Source organism: Periplaneta americana, chromosome 11, assembly GCF_040183065.1.
Source record: "Periplaneta americana isolate PAMFEO1 chromosome 11, P.americana_PAMFEO1_priV1, whole genome shotgun sequence".
In the NCBI taxonomy this organism is placed as follows: Eukaryota; Metazoa; Arthropoda; class Insecta; order Blattodea; family Blattidae; genus Periplaneta; species Periplaneta americana.
This window is the reverse complement of record NC_091127.1, coordinates 163,002,503-163,019,249: the sequence shown is the minus strand read 5'-3', so window position 1 is coordinate 163,019,249 and position 16,747 is coordinate 163,002,503. Positions and strand designations below refer to the sequence as shown.

At 36.2% G+C, this 16,747-nt stretch overlaps 1 protein-coding gene across 1 annotated transcript; it reads left to right on the top strand.

The window, feature by feature from the left end:
• The first annotated feature begins 847 nt into the window (after positions 1–847).
• Positions 848–10,318, top strand: LOC138708570 (uncharacterized). Its single transcript, XM_069838686.1, has 3 exons — positions 848–907; positions 6,314–6,573; positions 9,796–10,318. Exons 1-3 carry the CDS (start codon positions 848–850, stop codon positions 10,016–10,018), a joined length of 543 nt encoding a protein of 180 aa, XP_069694787.1. The 3' UTR covers positions 10,019–10,318.
• The last annotated feature ends 6,429 nt before the right edge of the window (positions 10,319–16,747 follow it).

Below are 16,747 nucleotides of genomic sequence, written 5' to 3'. Positions count from 1 at the left end.
GTATTTAATAACTGTACGCTAAAAACAGGATATGGAGCCAACAATATGGTTTTTTTTTATAGGGAAGGGACTATCGAGATTGAATTCCTTGCATTTTTTTTCTGTAGTTGCAGAAAGATCAAATGCAATTTTTAATAGGATGATATAATATGATCGCAGTAGTATCACGATTAGTCGTGCGTTTTGTAGGTTAAGGACATGCAGTTTTGAATACTATGTAGGATGATTTTGAAGATTTGAAGTTAAAACATGGTTTTAATAGTTAGGGTACAGTACATTAAAAACATTATTCACGAAATGGATTTCACTACGGATCGTCCTGGATAATAAACATCCCAGTTTATCGAGAGTTTGCTGCAGGCGTAAACTTCGGAGACCCCTACAACTACTGCATATAATCTAAGCTAACATAGCTCGTTGTCGAGGTTGCACATGTCTTTATTAATTTTTCTTTTTCCTCTTCCAAAATGGAACTGTAATCAACAATTCCTTACCTACTTGAAGTAGTTACTTTTATTTAATAGCTAGAACTTTCGAGGCGCAATTTAATTACTTATTTTTTTTTTTAAGGTTTAAAGCATATATTCAGAATATTTCGGGACCTTATTGAAGACAAAAAGCTTTCCCTGGTTTTTACATATAGAAACAACAAAAATTTGCCATTTTTAGTTGTTTTTAACAGTATTTAATATACTAAGGGCGGAATTCATAGTCGTCACTTATAAATGAGTGAACCCTTAAGTGGTTACTTATACTCATTTCTAATTCATAGTTGTCCCTCATTCACATAATGAGTGATTACTTAAGTGAGCTGATCTGTACCCTTAAGTGACCACTCATTTTCAAAATGGATACTGAGAATGATTTTGAGGATTTTGTGGAGTTTGTTGAACGAAATGAGGAAAATGTGTGTCCCAATAAGATATATTAGAGACATGGAGAATCCTCTGGAAATGTATAGTGAACTGAAATTTAAGAAGCGATATCGTTTTCAGATCAATTCGAAGTTGTTGCTCTAGCCAAATTGATCGTTATTCATTCATTCATTCATTTATATAACAGGGCAAAGCCCCAATTGCAATAGACAGTACAGATATTTGTTAAAAAACATAGAATTGCATATAACATGAAAAGAAGAGATAAAGCAGATACAAGTGTAATTAAAAATTAAAAATTAAAAAAAAAAAACAAGTAGATACTACCTAAATAAAAGACACAGATCTAGATATAAATGAAAAATACTAAATAAAAATAAATTAAAAGGGGTTAAGTATAGATATCATAGCCAAAAATGTAAAATGTAGCTGTAATTGGCAAATTACAGAGTAAATATAACACTATGTTAATAAATTCAATATACAGTATTATATAGTAGGCCTAATAGGCTTAATTAATTTATTTAAGAAATTCACTACTACAGAACACGTGTTCCAATTAGTAGGATATCTGATTATAACTATGACTAACACGCAACTAGAATTTAACATATCATGAAACTATTGCTGTATGTAACTTATTCAGTACAATAATATTGATAACTCGTTGTTATAGCAACTCCACATGTAGAGCTGCTTTCGATTAGTTCAATGAGAGTCAGCTTTTGTTATGACGTCATGTCCGGCAGCTGTAAGTGAGCACTCATTACGTGAAAATAAGTGTTGTCTATGAATTCGGAATTGACTTAAGGGTTCCCTTATTATAAGCAAACACTTATTACTTAAGGGTTCACTCATTTTTTAAGTGACGACTATGAATTCCACCCTAATACACTACGTATATCCTCAATGTTTATATACCGAAAAACAAATTCACACGCAAAGCGCATCCCGCAAAGTATACGTGCGCTGTCTGTTGGTGCTAGTTCAGGATATCCCTATACGAGCATACAGGCAGACTTTCTCGGGTCCCGCCTGGATTGGGCTTAAAAAACCCTGGCCGAATGGACCATCCTAAGTTTTAATCTGCATTGAAGCTGCGCCGGAACCAAAGTCTGACGATAGGCAGTTACGGGCGTCAGTATTGTCTGCCTTGCGGTGTTTGACAGTGAGCGAACAGATGTTCGAAAAGGAGCACGAAACAACTAATCAAATCAGAACCGCAAATCAGAGTAGAGTTCAACTACTCATGAAGGAAACGTTTACAAGTTGGTTGAAGCTATTAAGCCAGCTATGGGGACTATAAGCAAAGTAGGGAGGGAACATTCCTACTGACCCCACATTCGTTTGATTGACAGGCGAGGGGTAACGCAGTTGTTTTGCTAAGTCAAGTGCAGTGGTGGATTCGACACACCTTGCACACCAGTAATATCTCCGCTCTTAGTTCTTGTTTCAAAATCTTTACAGTATTTTGTTTATAGGAAGTACACGTATCATACAATAATTATGACGGCTACCTACTGTCATTAGGCAAATTATATATTTTTCAATTGTATAACTACTCCTTTATCATGTGCATGAAAAATTCTTGAACTGCCTTGTGATCGACGTAATAAAGTATTTCTTTTTTAAAAACAATAAAGAAAAAAGCAAAGCTCCATTGTCATTTTACTGCACAATATATTAAAAGATACAATGCTCAACATAATAAATTGTTTCTTTTTAAAACTAATAAAGTAACTAAGCTCCATTGTCATTTAACTTGAAAACATATTAAACACAATATAATGATCAACAAAATCAATTGTTTCTTTTTATAAATACTAAAGAAAGTAAAACTAAGCTCCATTGTCATTTAACTTTAAAACATATTAAACAAAATATATGAGATATGAATGAAACGAAATACTACTGTAGGCCTATACTGCTGGTTTTGATTTTTTTGTTGTTGAATGCCCTCGAAATTTCTTGTTATTAACTAAAAAGGATATATTTGGCTCTAAAATAGAACAACTCAACCGTAATACTGAAACTAAATGCATGTCTGTGATCCTAGACCTGGAGATACTTTTGGTCATATTCATTTTGAAAAGAAAAACAGCTCATAGCAGTAAGTTGAGCCAAACATAGATACCATACGCATTGCAAATGAGCGCAGATTAGGGAATTGCTCCTCTGGTAGGTATTTATAGAGATCTAATCCATTTTTTCCTAAACACTTTAGTGGCGTGCTCTTTTGCATCTCTATAATGGCTCTGATGCTTGGGTAACACCAAATACAAATGGATTATTGAACAGACACATCTCCTTGTCCATTGCAGTTACTTCTGAAAATCTTTCTTGGAAAGAGAACGCATCAAGTAGGCCTAATATGCACTCAAAGTTTTAAATAAGTTCAGTTCCAGATACTTAATAAAATAATAAGTATCTAAATCCTGAAAATACCATAAACATATCTTGTTTTGAATCTTTTCACAAATATTACGAAAATAGCTTTTATAACTGTAAATAAATACTTGTAAGATCACCGAAGTCCGCTTTATGCTTCCGATCAAAGTGGCGTTTAATATTGAAGCGTTTTATATGCGCAATTTTAAACCTACATATTAAGCAATAGACTTTCTTCTTTTTGTAAGTAACAAAAAATTCTTTCTGCCACTCTTCCTGAAACTGACGTCCCGAGATCGAAGCCATACCCGCCACTGAATGAAGTGTGTCTAGAGAAGCGCCAGGCGGAGGAGAGGGTCGGTGGAGTGGGGTAAGGCGGCTTTGAGTGCAGTGGCCCTTCGGAGCTATTTTCCCCCATGGTTGTATTAAGCAAAGCAAAATGTCTCAAAATATTCGTAACTTAAGCCTAACTGAATTTAATAAAATTTGCCAGTTTTCTATGTGAAATATTGCATATCGCTGAGTCTCCCATATTTTCTTCAAACAAAGTTGGCAACCCCCAGGGGCGGCTCTTCCATAAGAACTGCGGAGCTGCAGCACTCCCTGTTTTGACAGGAAAATAAAAATAAAATTTATTTTAATTTGTAGAAGAATTGTTACAGCTTTTATTGGTAAATTGCTTTATATTTCATCTGGCCGGGAATATGTACTATTATCTTATGCATTCAAAATCGTCCTGGGATCTGCAGGGTGGGACAGCTCATAGAGAGTGTGCCTTGCTTGGTCAGGGGGTAGAGAGGTGAAGGGAAGTAGAGGGAAACTGCCGCTGTTTAAAACCCATATCTCGCTGCAGTGGCTTGCAGAGCCAGGCCACAAAGGAAAATCTTTCCTCCCCTCCCACACCGCTATTGTAATGCTACGTCAAATGGATTCTCTATTCCCTTGAAACTTAATGACATCTTGTATTTTCTCTTCACATACTTATTGTTGTAGAATCTTATCGAGAGAATATTAATTTCGTTATATTATAACGAAATTAATATTCTCTTTTGTCTTATTACTACGTATATATCCAGCCTCCAGCAGAACCTAATATTTGCCTTAACTCAAAATGATTGCATGAGTAGAATCCTTTTGATATAGCACGTAAAATACAAAAGAGTATTCTTTTCCAGTTTTAGAAAATTGTTGACCATCAGTATATCTGAGTGTTGCTTTGGTGTGACGTCTTAGTACCGTAACTTAACCAGTGCAAATGTGCAAGCATGAGTGTGTGTGAATTACAGAATATTAATTTTATTTTTCTCAACTTCCCCTTGTGGAGAAAATGGATGTGAAATTAAAGGGTCGTCTGTTACCCGACTTAAAATCTTACTCAAGCTTCTTCCAGCCGAAATAGTATATACTATGTAAAGAAGTTTAACAATGAAATTTACGCTAAGCATTTGTGGTTACGTGGATGTGAACAAAAAAAAAAAAGCTGTATTTTGTTTTCCTTGCCTCCTCTTCGGTGGTGATGCTGCATGGACTAGGAGTGGTGTGACACATTTAGGACATTTGCCCCTAAAAAATATAAAGCACGAATCTTCGCAGTCTCATCTGAAAAGTGTTGTTTCATTGGCTATGTTACGCAACTCATACTGCTGTGCAATTAAGTGAATCGAACAGAGCAAACATTCTCAAACATAATCAAGAAGTGAGAAAAAATCGTGAAATTATTTTTAAAAATATTGATTGTATCAAATTTAGTGGCCAATATGAACTTCCCCTTAGGCGACATGATGAAAAAAATGTTTCAAAGAACCCTGGTGTATTTCGTGGGTTGCTACAGTTTGTGAGTAATCTAAACGAGCCTTTCAAAAATCATTTGGAACATGCCACTGTGTTTAAAGATAATTTTAAAACAATTCAGAATGAACTGGTAGATTGCATGTTGAGTGTCTGCCGATCTGAAATTCAGACTGAAATCGATAGTATTAGTTTTTTTTTTTAGCGATTATTGCAATTGATGCCACAGACGTCTCCCAACTAAGTCAGGAAGTTTTGGTTTTTCGATATGTAGTGCATTTATTTCTATCCTATACTTATTAGTAATGATATCAAGAAGTCAAATTTGTATGTACCAAAATCTACTGCAGCTCCCCAAATTCACAAGTTCACGAGCCGCCACTGGCAACCCTATTTATTTATTATTTCAATGTACCGAAGTACATATGATATTTCTATGCAGATATTCTGCGTCATCATACGATGAAAGAGTAATGGAACGGAGAAAAATTCTCTCCGGCGCCGGGATTTGAACCCGGGTTTTCAGCTCTACGTGCTGACGCTTTATCCACTAAGCTACACCGGATTCCACCCCGGCGTCGGAAGAATCGTCTCAGTTTTAAGTTCCAACTCTTGGGTTCCCTCTAGTGGCCGCCCTCTGCACTACGTCAGAGAGGTCTATGAACCTAGGACCGAAGTCCACACATGTGCTGAGGTGCACTCGTTACGAGTGACTAGTTGGCCGGGATCCGACGGAATAAGCGCCGTCTTAAATCACTTCGTGATTTACGCATATCATATATTATTTCAATGTACCGAAGTACATATGATATTTCCATGCAGATATTCTGCGTCATCATACGATGAAAGAGTAATGGAACAGAGAAAAATTCTATGACCTAGTGCAGAGGGCGGCCACTAGAGGGAACCCAAGAGTTGGAACTCAGAGACAATTCTGTCCGAAGTCGGGGTTGTATCCGGTGTGGCTTAGTGGATAAAGCATCAGCACGTAGAGCTGATAACCCGGGTTCAAATCCCGGCGCCGGAGAGAATTTTTCTCCGTTCCATTACTCTTTCATCGTATAACCCTATTTATTGCCCAGCCGTTACTAATTATATATTCCAGAATGTAAATAATCACTTAAAGATATGGAATCTACTGTATCTAGGACTTACGAAACTAAGTTCTCTACTTAGTATAACAGATTTAAGTACTAAACAAGCAGAAAATTCTTGTGCACGTGCAAAGAGACTCTGATAAGTATTTTACCGGGCTGTTGCAGTATTCAAAGGAAGCCTTAGCCCGGGACGTGTTCAGGGCACACCTGCAGTCCCCGGCGACGCTGCCCACCAGCGTGCTGGACGGCCTGCAGCGGGTGTGCCACACCTCACGCTACGCCTTCATGGTGCCGCTCGAAGAGGCTGCAGAACACGTCCCGCACCTCAGCTGCGCCGTCCTGTTCCTGCCTCAGAACATCTTCGAGATGGCCTTCACGATCATGATCAACAATCACAGTCCTTACATCGATTTATTTCGTCACACGTGCGTGTCTGACAAACGGATAAGTTAACTTCGCAATTCCATAGCATTTCCAAGCCTGCCTCTAATTTTATTTCCATGTCGAGTACATGGTAGCCGCCATATTCATCACTAGGGACCGGATTTCTAGGTTTTTACCTATTTCTTTCCTTGCTTCTGAACTCCTAATTTCTTCAATACTTTTTCAGAATCATGATCGTAGGAGTCGTTGTTGAACCTAAAAAAACCTAAATTGGACGTTATTACCTAAAAAACTAAATCATTTTTTGGTAAGAACTATTCTGTATTTACTGCGTTATACATTATCTATCAAAAAGTAATTGGACACCGTTTTTGCCCCTTCAGAACCTCGTGGTACCACCTTTTGTTGCTATAACAGCAGCCACCCTGTCAGGCATGCTCTCCACTAGTTTGAGTAGAATATCCACTGGAATGCAAGATATCTTAAATTGTGATACTTTGTACACGTCTTTCATTGACTAGAAAAGTTAAAAATATATCTTCTATTTTTCCATTTATCACTTTTTAATTTTTGAAATATAACTAAACATGATATTAATTATAATTGTTTTCATTTTGCAGTCGTAATTAGTCACTGAAGATGGAGAAGCATCTCCGAAACATGTCTGACTTACTTACTTACTGGCTTTTAAGGAACCCGGAGGTTCATTGCCGCCCTCACATAAGCCCGCCATCGGTCCCTATCCTGAGCAAGATTAATCCAATCTCTATATCATATCCCACCTCCCTCAAATCCATTTTTATATTATCTTCCCATCTACGTCTCGGCCTCCCTAGAGGTCTTTTTCCCACCGGCCTCCCAACTAACAATCTATATGCATTTCTGGATTCGCCCATACGTGCTACATGCCCTGTCCATTTCAAACGTCTGGATTCAATGTTCCTAATTATGTCAGGTGAAGAATACAATGCGTGCAGTTCTGTGTTGTGTAACTTTCTCTATTCTCCTGTAACTTCATCCCTCTTAGCCCCAAATATTTTCCTGAGAACCTTATTCTCAAACGCCCTTAACCTATGTTCCTCTCTCAACGTGAGAGTCCAAGTTTCACAACTATAAAGAACAACCGGTAATATAACTGTTTTATAAATTCCAACTTTCAAAATTTTTTGACAGCAGACTGGATGATGAAAGCTTCTCAACCGAATAATAACAGGCATTTCCCATATTTATTCTGTGTTTAATTTCCTCCCGAGTATCATTTATATTTCTTACTGTTGCTCCAAGATATTTGAACTTCTCCACCTCTTCGAAAGATAAATTTCCAAATTTATATTGCCATTTCGCACAATATTTCCGTCACGAGACATAATCATATACTTTATCTTTTCAGGATTTACTTCCAAACCTATTTCTTTACTTGCTTCCAGTAAAATCCTCGTGTTTTCCCTAATCATTTGTGGATTTTCTCCTAACATATTCACGTCATCCGCATAGACAAGCAGCTGATGTAACCCGTTCAATTCCAAACCCTCTCTGTTATCCTGGACTTTCCTAATGGCATACTCTAGAGCAAAGTTAAAAAGTAAAGGTGATAGTGCATCTCCTTGCATCACAGTGAATTGAAAATGCATCTGACAGAAACTGACCTATACGAACTCTGCTGTACGTTTCACTGAGACACATTTTAATTAATCGAACTAGTTTCTTGGGAATACCAAATTCAATAAGAATATCATATAAAACTTCTCTCTTAACCGAGTCATATGCTTTTTTGAAATCTACGAATAACTGATGCACTGTACCCTTCTACTCCCATTTTTTCTCCATTATGACTAACATCTTCAATAATCTTATTGTACTTATTAGTGTTCATACAACTGAAACATATCACCTTTAATGTATTTTATCAAATCAATGAACACTGTATTATTGACGTAACATGTGTGTTTTATCTTTAAATATGAACATGACCTGTATAATAGCAAATTTTAGCACTGCCTAGGAGCGGCACTATGCCTAAATCCGAGCCTACTTGCCTGATTGTCTCAATCAGTCGACCTGGTTGGCGAGTTGGTATAGCGCTGGCCTTCTATGCCCAAGATTGCGGGTTCGATCCCGGGCCAGGTCGATGGCATTTAAGTGTACTTAAATGCGACAGGCTCATGTCAGTAGATTTACTGGCATGTAAAAGTACTCCTGTGGTACAAAATTCCGGCACATCCGGCGACGCTGATATAACCTCTGTATTTGCGAGCGTCGTTAAGGGGAGAGGATGGTATTTTTTTAAACTTTTTTCCTATTTGGTGTAAATATTAATTTTTTGTATGTAGAGAGCTCATAGCTGTGGCAACTCAACTAAATAAAAATATTTTGAAAAAAGAAAATTATTTGGGGGCCCAAATTTGAAAAAAATATATATACACAATGCATGATTGTACTAAAAACGATATATCTAAACCGTTTTTAAAGATAGATTCAAACAGTTTTTTGCAATTTATTTGCAAAGGCATCTTCTACAAACTGTCTGTAACAGAATTTTGATATTAGTCCCTAGGTTTGTAAAATAAACAACTAAAATTTAATAACAATTTCCTGATTTCCTTTCTTGCAAACAAACGGACGTATTTTTTTAATGAAATCAAGTAACAAAATTCTGTTACAGAGAAAAGTTTCCTACTAGTCTAAAGAATGTGTGTTCTAAATTTCATGCATGTATCTTTAATATTTCAGAAATTATATTCATTTTTGTCTGGCAATGTAGCAAAAAAATATGAAGTTACTGGAAACCGATAAAAGCGGGCGTGTGATTTAAAAATCCATAGCGCAGGAAATTTAAAAATGACGTCTCAACATCCGATAAGGGCACAAATACCCACAAAACGTTATGCAATGCATTCCGCACATATCAAAAGAAATTTTAAAGAAAAAAAAAATTTGGAAATTTAATTTACCGGAAACAACAATAAAAGTGGGCGAGTGATTTAAAAATCCGTAACGCAGGAAGTTTAAAAATGGTGACTCAACATCCGATAAGGGCACAAATACCCATAAAATGTTATGCTATGCATTCAAAACATATCATAGTGTTTTATAAAGAATTTTTTTTTGAGAATTTACTCATATTTCACCAAAAAATACCATCCTCTCCCCTTAAATAAAACATAACATTATTAACATTGTCTCAATCATAGTAACTGTCTGGCTTGTATTAACTTATTTAAGAGGGACTTGTGTCATATATGACGTCATAAATTCGCCAACAGATTGCAGAAATTCCGTGAAACGGGTGTGCTGCAGAAGCTACATCAGGAAGAGATGACGTACAACCCCAAACGAGAGGATGCCGCGTTCAAGAGCGTCGAACTGACGGACGTGCTGCCCGTCTTCTGCATCCTGGTGGGCGGAGTGCTCGCTTCTGTCGTCCTGGGACTCGTCGAGAAACTTCTGGCTTCCAGGCATTCCAGTCGACTCATAGAAACTGAATAATTGTACAACCATTTCTGAATGTCACATTTCTATGTCTAAAGCCTTGGTTTCTCTGAACGGACACATGCGAGATGCGAGGTGCGAGGTCGCATCTCAGATGCGTCGGTTCAGAGAAACGAACGCTTTACCTTACGAGATCATTTGGTTCCAAGACACGTCGTTCACACATCTGTCACTAAACGTCATCATCATAATCATCATCGTCCCCATCCCTCTAAGTATTGGGCCAGTGATGTCTAACAGCGCTCTCGAGCTGTGAATTGCGGAGCTTTCACTCCTCCCTTACCGTGCAATGGTTGAACACAGGCAGCAGGCAGTCCGGCCGAATGATAGTAAACAAAAGCGAAACTGCGGCGGCTGGTACTTGGATAGCTTTTATACATCTTAACAATTGATTAGAAACTCAGTTTTGATTTGCACTTGATGGACTCTAATAAACAAAGAATGTAGCCTACATAATAATAATAATAATAATAATAATAATAATAATAATAATAATAATAATAATAATAATAATAATAATACAACTTACAACTTACTTACAAATGGCTTTTAAGGAACCCGAAGGTTCATTGCCGCCCTCACATAAGCCCGCCATCGGTCCCTATCCTGTGCAAGATTAAGCCAGTCTCTATCATCATACCCCACCTCCCTCAAATCCATTTTAATATTATCCTCCCATCTACGTCTCGGCCTCCCTAAAGGTCTTTTTCCCTCCGGTCTCCGAACTAACACTCTATATGCATTTCTGGATTCGCCCATACGTGCTACATGCCCTGCCCATCTCAAACGTCTGGATTTCAAGTTCCTAATTATGTCAGGTGAAGAATACAATGCGTGCAGTTCTGTGTTGTGTAACTTTCTCCATTCTCCTGTAACTTCATCCCGCTTAGCCCCAAATATTTTCCTAAGCACCTTATTCTCAAACACCCTTAACCTATGTTCCTCTCTCAGAGTGAGAGTCCAAGTTTCACAGCCATATAGAAGAACCGGTAATATAACTGTTTTATAAATTCTAACTTTCAGATTTTTGGACAGCAGACTGGATGATAAGAGCTTCTCAACCAAATAATAACACGCATTTCCCATATTTAATAATAATAATAATAATAATAATAATAATAATAATAATAATAATAATAATAATAATAATAGAGTTTTATCTACTGGGTCATTCCATGAATGTTGTTCGTTAGTGACGGAAATAAATCATAATAATAATGTTGTCAATATCATGTTTAAAATATCAACTTTGTGTGTATGTGTTGTAGCAGAGAAACTTCAAGTTTAGAAACGTAAACTGTTTTGATGTATAAAATTAATTACTTTTAGTGTGACTTGAAATTTGTTCATAGTTTTTGCTACAGATTAAAAAATATCTCCCCCTCGAGTTCGATCCTTTAGTGAAATGACATCCATGAACATTGAAATCTGAATCGACACCCCTTATGAATATACTGTAGCTAGCTGCGCCGTATCTTTCCGGTCGGTACTTTCATCAAGAGCTATAGTGAGTGACAAGTGAAAGTTTTCATTCTTGCTATCAGTTGTTCCTCCAAGTTATCTCCCATTTATGACACGCGCTCAGCAAAAATATTACGAGACAAACATATAGATTTAAAATCATTAACGTATTCCGGACATATGTCTTTTGCAACAGCTATGAGACAGCCTTTCACATGTTCTCCGTCAGTAAATAGCTTTGAAGCCGTTGCAATAATTTCACAAATTTTGTAGCTAGCACGAACCAAGCTTATTCTACTAACACCCGATGATGATGGAAGGTTTTCTGAATTCAATCTTGATTTTAATTCTTCTACAGCCTTTTAACGAGTGAAACCGGATAACGTTTCTGGTGCATAAGCTTCAGCATGGCGTGTAGAATTAAAATGCCTTTTAATATTATGATGTCTAATGTATCCAACTTCTTTTCTACATATTAAGCAATGTGCCTTTCCGACCTTTAAGATAAATAAATATTTATCTGTCCACTCACTATTGAATCGTCGTTCCACATCCATACCAGCCGCCAGAGTTGATAAGCACACTGCGTACAGAACACTGCTACAGCGAGCTGACTGACTGTCGTTTCAGCTCAGCTACGGTAGGAAACAGTATTAATCGTTTCACAGTTTGAGAGAGCTGTTCGACATCCCTGTATTAGGCCATGTGGTCCGTTACGGTATCAAAGAAGAATTGTCCCTCCAGCGTTTCATGGGACGTCCCAGTGATCTCTGTCCTTGAGGAGATAACGAAGCATAGCTCTTGGGATTCTGTGCGATGACATCCGTTGTAAACGGTCCATCTAGTTGGCCTGGTAATTTTTTATATAGTTACTCCCAGTTCTTCCATTACTTCATTTCGTTTATGGTCCATCTTGTATATCCCATAAATCGTATCTGATTAGCTGTTATCCTGCTTTTATCCCTTCTTCTTATTGCCCATGCTTCGCTACCATAGCTTAACACTGGTCTTGCAAGGACTTTATAGAGACGTATGTCACTAAACGTGTGAAGCATAAATGGAATTCAGTTTTAAGCAAAAATGGTGGATAGTCTTTGTTTTGTGAGATCAGAGCTATGTTGCTGTGAAAAAATTCAGGACATGTAGTACTGTATCTCAGCAACATTACAATCATATAAGTTACTTTTGTTTTGCGTCTGCTAGCGCCTTCGGTGTAGAGAGAATCTTTTCTCAATATACTGTAAGCTGCTCTTAAGTGACCATCACCGCAGAAATTTTTGCTTCCAGAATTTACGTATGTAAATATATACATAGAACTGGTAATGGAAATTACGGGAAAACGGCTGGACGGATTTTAATTAATGACCCCTCATTTTGAAGCTTGGAACTCAAGGTTTTTCGGAAAAATAGTAGTTTTCAGTGAAATGTCAATTTTTAAACATAATTTTCCTATTTTCCAAAATCCATCTGTCGTCAGTTTTGAGAACTTGCTAATAGCATTCACGGCTGACTTGATTACCCTTCGCTTTTTTGTAAAGGAGAAGCGAAGCGAGCATCAAGTCGGACATGTTTCATTTCAGAATAAAACAAAACACATACTACAGTAAACAATATTACACGAAGGTCATGATCTGCAAGAATGCTGACATATTTAGAGCTCTAATTAAATTGGTTATTAAAAACTTAACTTACTAAAAATAATTTACGGGTTCGATTCGGTGGTGTGTAATTTTCTGGGTACAGCTGTGTATTGGATATTAAGAACTACAAAACTTCAGGTGGTTTGATGACATTATTACTATTAGAAATGAAATATTATTGTAGTTAATGCCATGATATGACTATTTTTCATTAATTATACATATTAATGTTATATTGATGATATGAAAGTGAAACGTTTTGTGGTTATATAAGTAGATGTAGAGAATAACTTAAATTAGATTTTGATGTCTATATTTTACTGAGTGACGGCTATATAGTATATATAGTATATGTCACTGAAAGCTGTGAAACTTACGTGAGATAATAATATTATTAAAAATCAAATATTTTTATAATTATTAATCAAGTGAGGTTGGGTCTTTTTCATATATTTAATGGCGGTGTGGTATAGATATTTATATGCGTGGTTCTCCTCAGTATTGTCTCGAGAAAGAGTATCTTTCATTATTATGGAAGCAAATAACTTTCTGAATGTCTGGTATTCTTCATTGAACATAAATTTGAAAAATGTTTATTTGAACGTCTAATGAACTTAGTTTGCAGAATTTGCTGCACAAGCCACTAGTATGTATATAATATTGTGTATTGCAACGCCACTATCACGACATTGCAATTCTGGATTGAAGAACAGTAGATTTTCTTTCGCTCTGTTTCTTGTAAATTTTATTTGAGTTTAGGTATATAAGATGCAATAGCAAAAATACTTGTAACGTTTTAAGTTAAGAAAGTTTTATAGCAATAAATATTGTATATTGTGGGCTACATTATACAAGTATATCATTGTTGATTTTATGAAACCTATATTCTTTTGTAGGTCTATTGATATTTAATTACTTTTTTCATCCTCCTGAAAAAAAAAAAACATAAATTTGTGCTCTGTACTGTTACACAGGAGGTTTCATAAAATCAACGACGATATATAGGTCTATACTCGTATTACATGCAATATATTGTATGTAATTTCTATTATATACAAAGTGCATAAAATTTACCCTTTCTGCCCCACTTCTATCTACCCAGCGAAGTAGGAGACAATTCACAATAATTATGTCTCAAACCATTTGTCACTGTAAATTTCTGCAGTGAAGTTAGGCCAAGGTACAGGGACATCATTTTATTTTTACTAACATTTTTATTATTAACTTGCCTATACCTCTGGATCAACGCCGTTTGCTATTCCCTTCCACGACTGGAGTTCGATGATACTGGTGTAATATACAAACAAATCACTTTACTAGGTATTGGAGGGAAGAAAAGTAGTTCATCCATTTACGTAAACTAGGAAATATCGCGCTTTTGAGTTTGATCATTTCCATTAGGTTTTTGTTTAATCAAAATACAGTACAGTATTAACAATGAGTGTTTTTACTCACGAACTGAACTGTCCATGTGGACGTATTCATTATGCAGTGTATATTATACTGTCTACAGCACATTAGCGTACACTATAGGGAATGAAGTTAAATTGAAAAATAATCATAATATGGATATTTAAACACATTTTTAAAATGGTGGCCGTTTATTTCGATACAGGCTTCAGTTCTAATGTGCATATTATCGCACTATAGACTATTTATACCTAATCCCAATTACCAGTTTCGTCCTTCGTACTAGTAGCTCATGTTGAAATAATTCTGTACGTACTCTATAAAAGAGTACCTTAAGTACTGTAAATTCGATCTTCATTTCTGCCCGATCCGAAAAGATAAAATTACTCAGAAATACTATCTACTGTTCGTCCAAGTGGTTATGCCGTAGGGTCGTAGAAAGGGAGGAAATCACGTGACAGTTAATTACTTAAGGAGGTCCTTTTATTAAAGTTATTTTAAACAGTCGTATAATATTACGTAGACGTCCAAATCCTAACAGAAATTAATGTTCTCAGAAAAAAGCTAAGTCAGCCCAGCCACTAGCTGGCGAATAAAAGCTAGTGGGGGAAACCGGGATACGACGTAGGCAAATGGACGACAGTACCTGTGCGAAAATGATTCAACATTGAAAACGCGAACATATTTTTGGAACGTACTGTTTATTATGACCGTAAGGCTACTATGACTATATGCGGTCTTGGATCTGTGTGGAGGACGGTTGAACTTCATTAGTAGAAGAGGTGGGAGTGAAGTACATTCAAAAACTCAGGTACAATAAAAACTGAAGTAAAAAAAAATGATGTCCCTGTATATGTAGCATGAAAAAGATGATAATGTTGACTGTTGAATATAATTTTAAATAAAAAATTATGAAGTGAACTTCTAAAACTCCCATGTGTTACCATAATAATGAAATAAAATAATAAAGTGTACTTTGTGATTCCCTGTATTTATACTTGTGAAAAATGAATAACATATTTTGTAAAATGTTTGTAATGTAGTAATCTTATTACATTTAACACGTCTAAAACTTGCTTTCAATTTTGAGTAAATGAATAGCTACAAGAGTTCAGAAAAATATTTACTATTGACATCGCTATTGACATTTACTATTGCATCACATCGCGAAGGTATTGAATTAATAAAGAAACAAGTCCCAGGAATATGAACTATTATAAATGAGGTATTCTATATTGCCTACAAAATACTAACATTTTCATGACTAGGTGAAAACATTCTAAACACATATCTATTTCATTAAAGATTTTTTTTAATTTGTCCTACAGAATAATATCTGTAATATTGACAATTAATATTTGAGGAGAATAATTCGCTCCGGCGCCGGGGATCGAACCCGGGTCCTTGGTTCTACGTTCCAAGCTCTCTGACCACTGAGCTACGTATATTAACGTAAGTATTTGTACGTATATACAATGTATATTCTAGTCAATAAATATTTACTATTGTATCATATTGAAAATATTGTATATAGGTTCTCGTACATTTTCCATAATCCGCATTCCCGAATATATGATTCCCGAAAAATCGTTTTCCTGAAATCAGATTTTCTGAATCCGAATTATCACCTGACATTTTCCCAATACCCATCTTACCAGCTCCTCTCGACTGGCCACCTCGCAGTCCTGACTTCACAATCTGTGACATTGCTCTGTGGAGTTTCATCAAGAGCATTGTTGCACAGGAACGGTATGACAGCATTGATGAATTGAAGGACGCCGTGCGACGCGATTTCCAACAGATTACAAAGAGCAATGCTGAGATGAATGTCACACCGAATCTGACAACGCATTATTTTGTGTGAGGAGAATGATGGGGGACATACTGACCTATTGGTCACTTAGGACACACAGTTAGTGTGAAGTGGATGTATGTCTGCATTATAACCGGCATTAAATAAATAGTGTGCATATTTGAGATATTTATAGGGGCAACGAGATTTAGTGCCCACCCTGTACAGTGAAGCACAGCATGATATTGTAAGTCACGAAGTGATGGTACTTATATTTTAAGTTTAGTTGAATTGTGTTACAGTTGGCACCCCTACTACATTTTTTTTTGCTTATTTTGGTAGTATCATCTATGGATAAGAGATATCAATTAAACAAAAACATTGTCATCTATAAGTCACACACAATTCTGTGATAGTGAACTA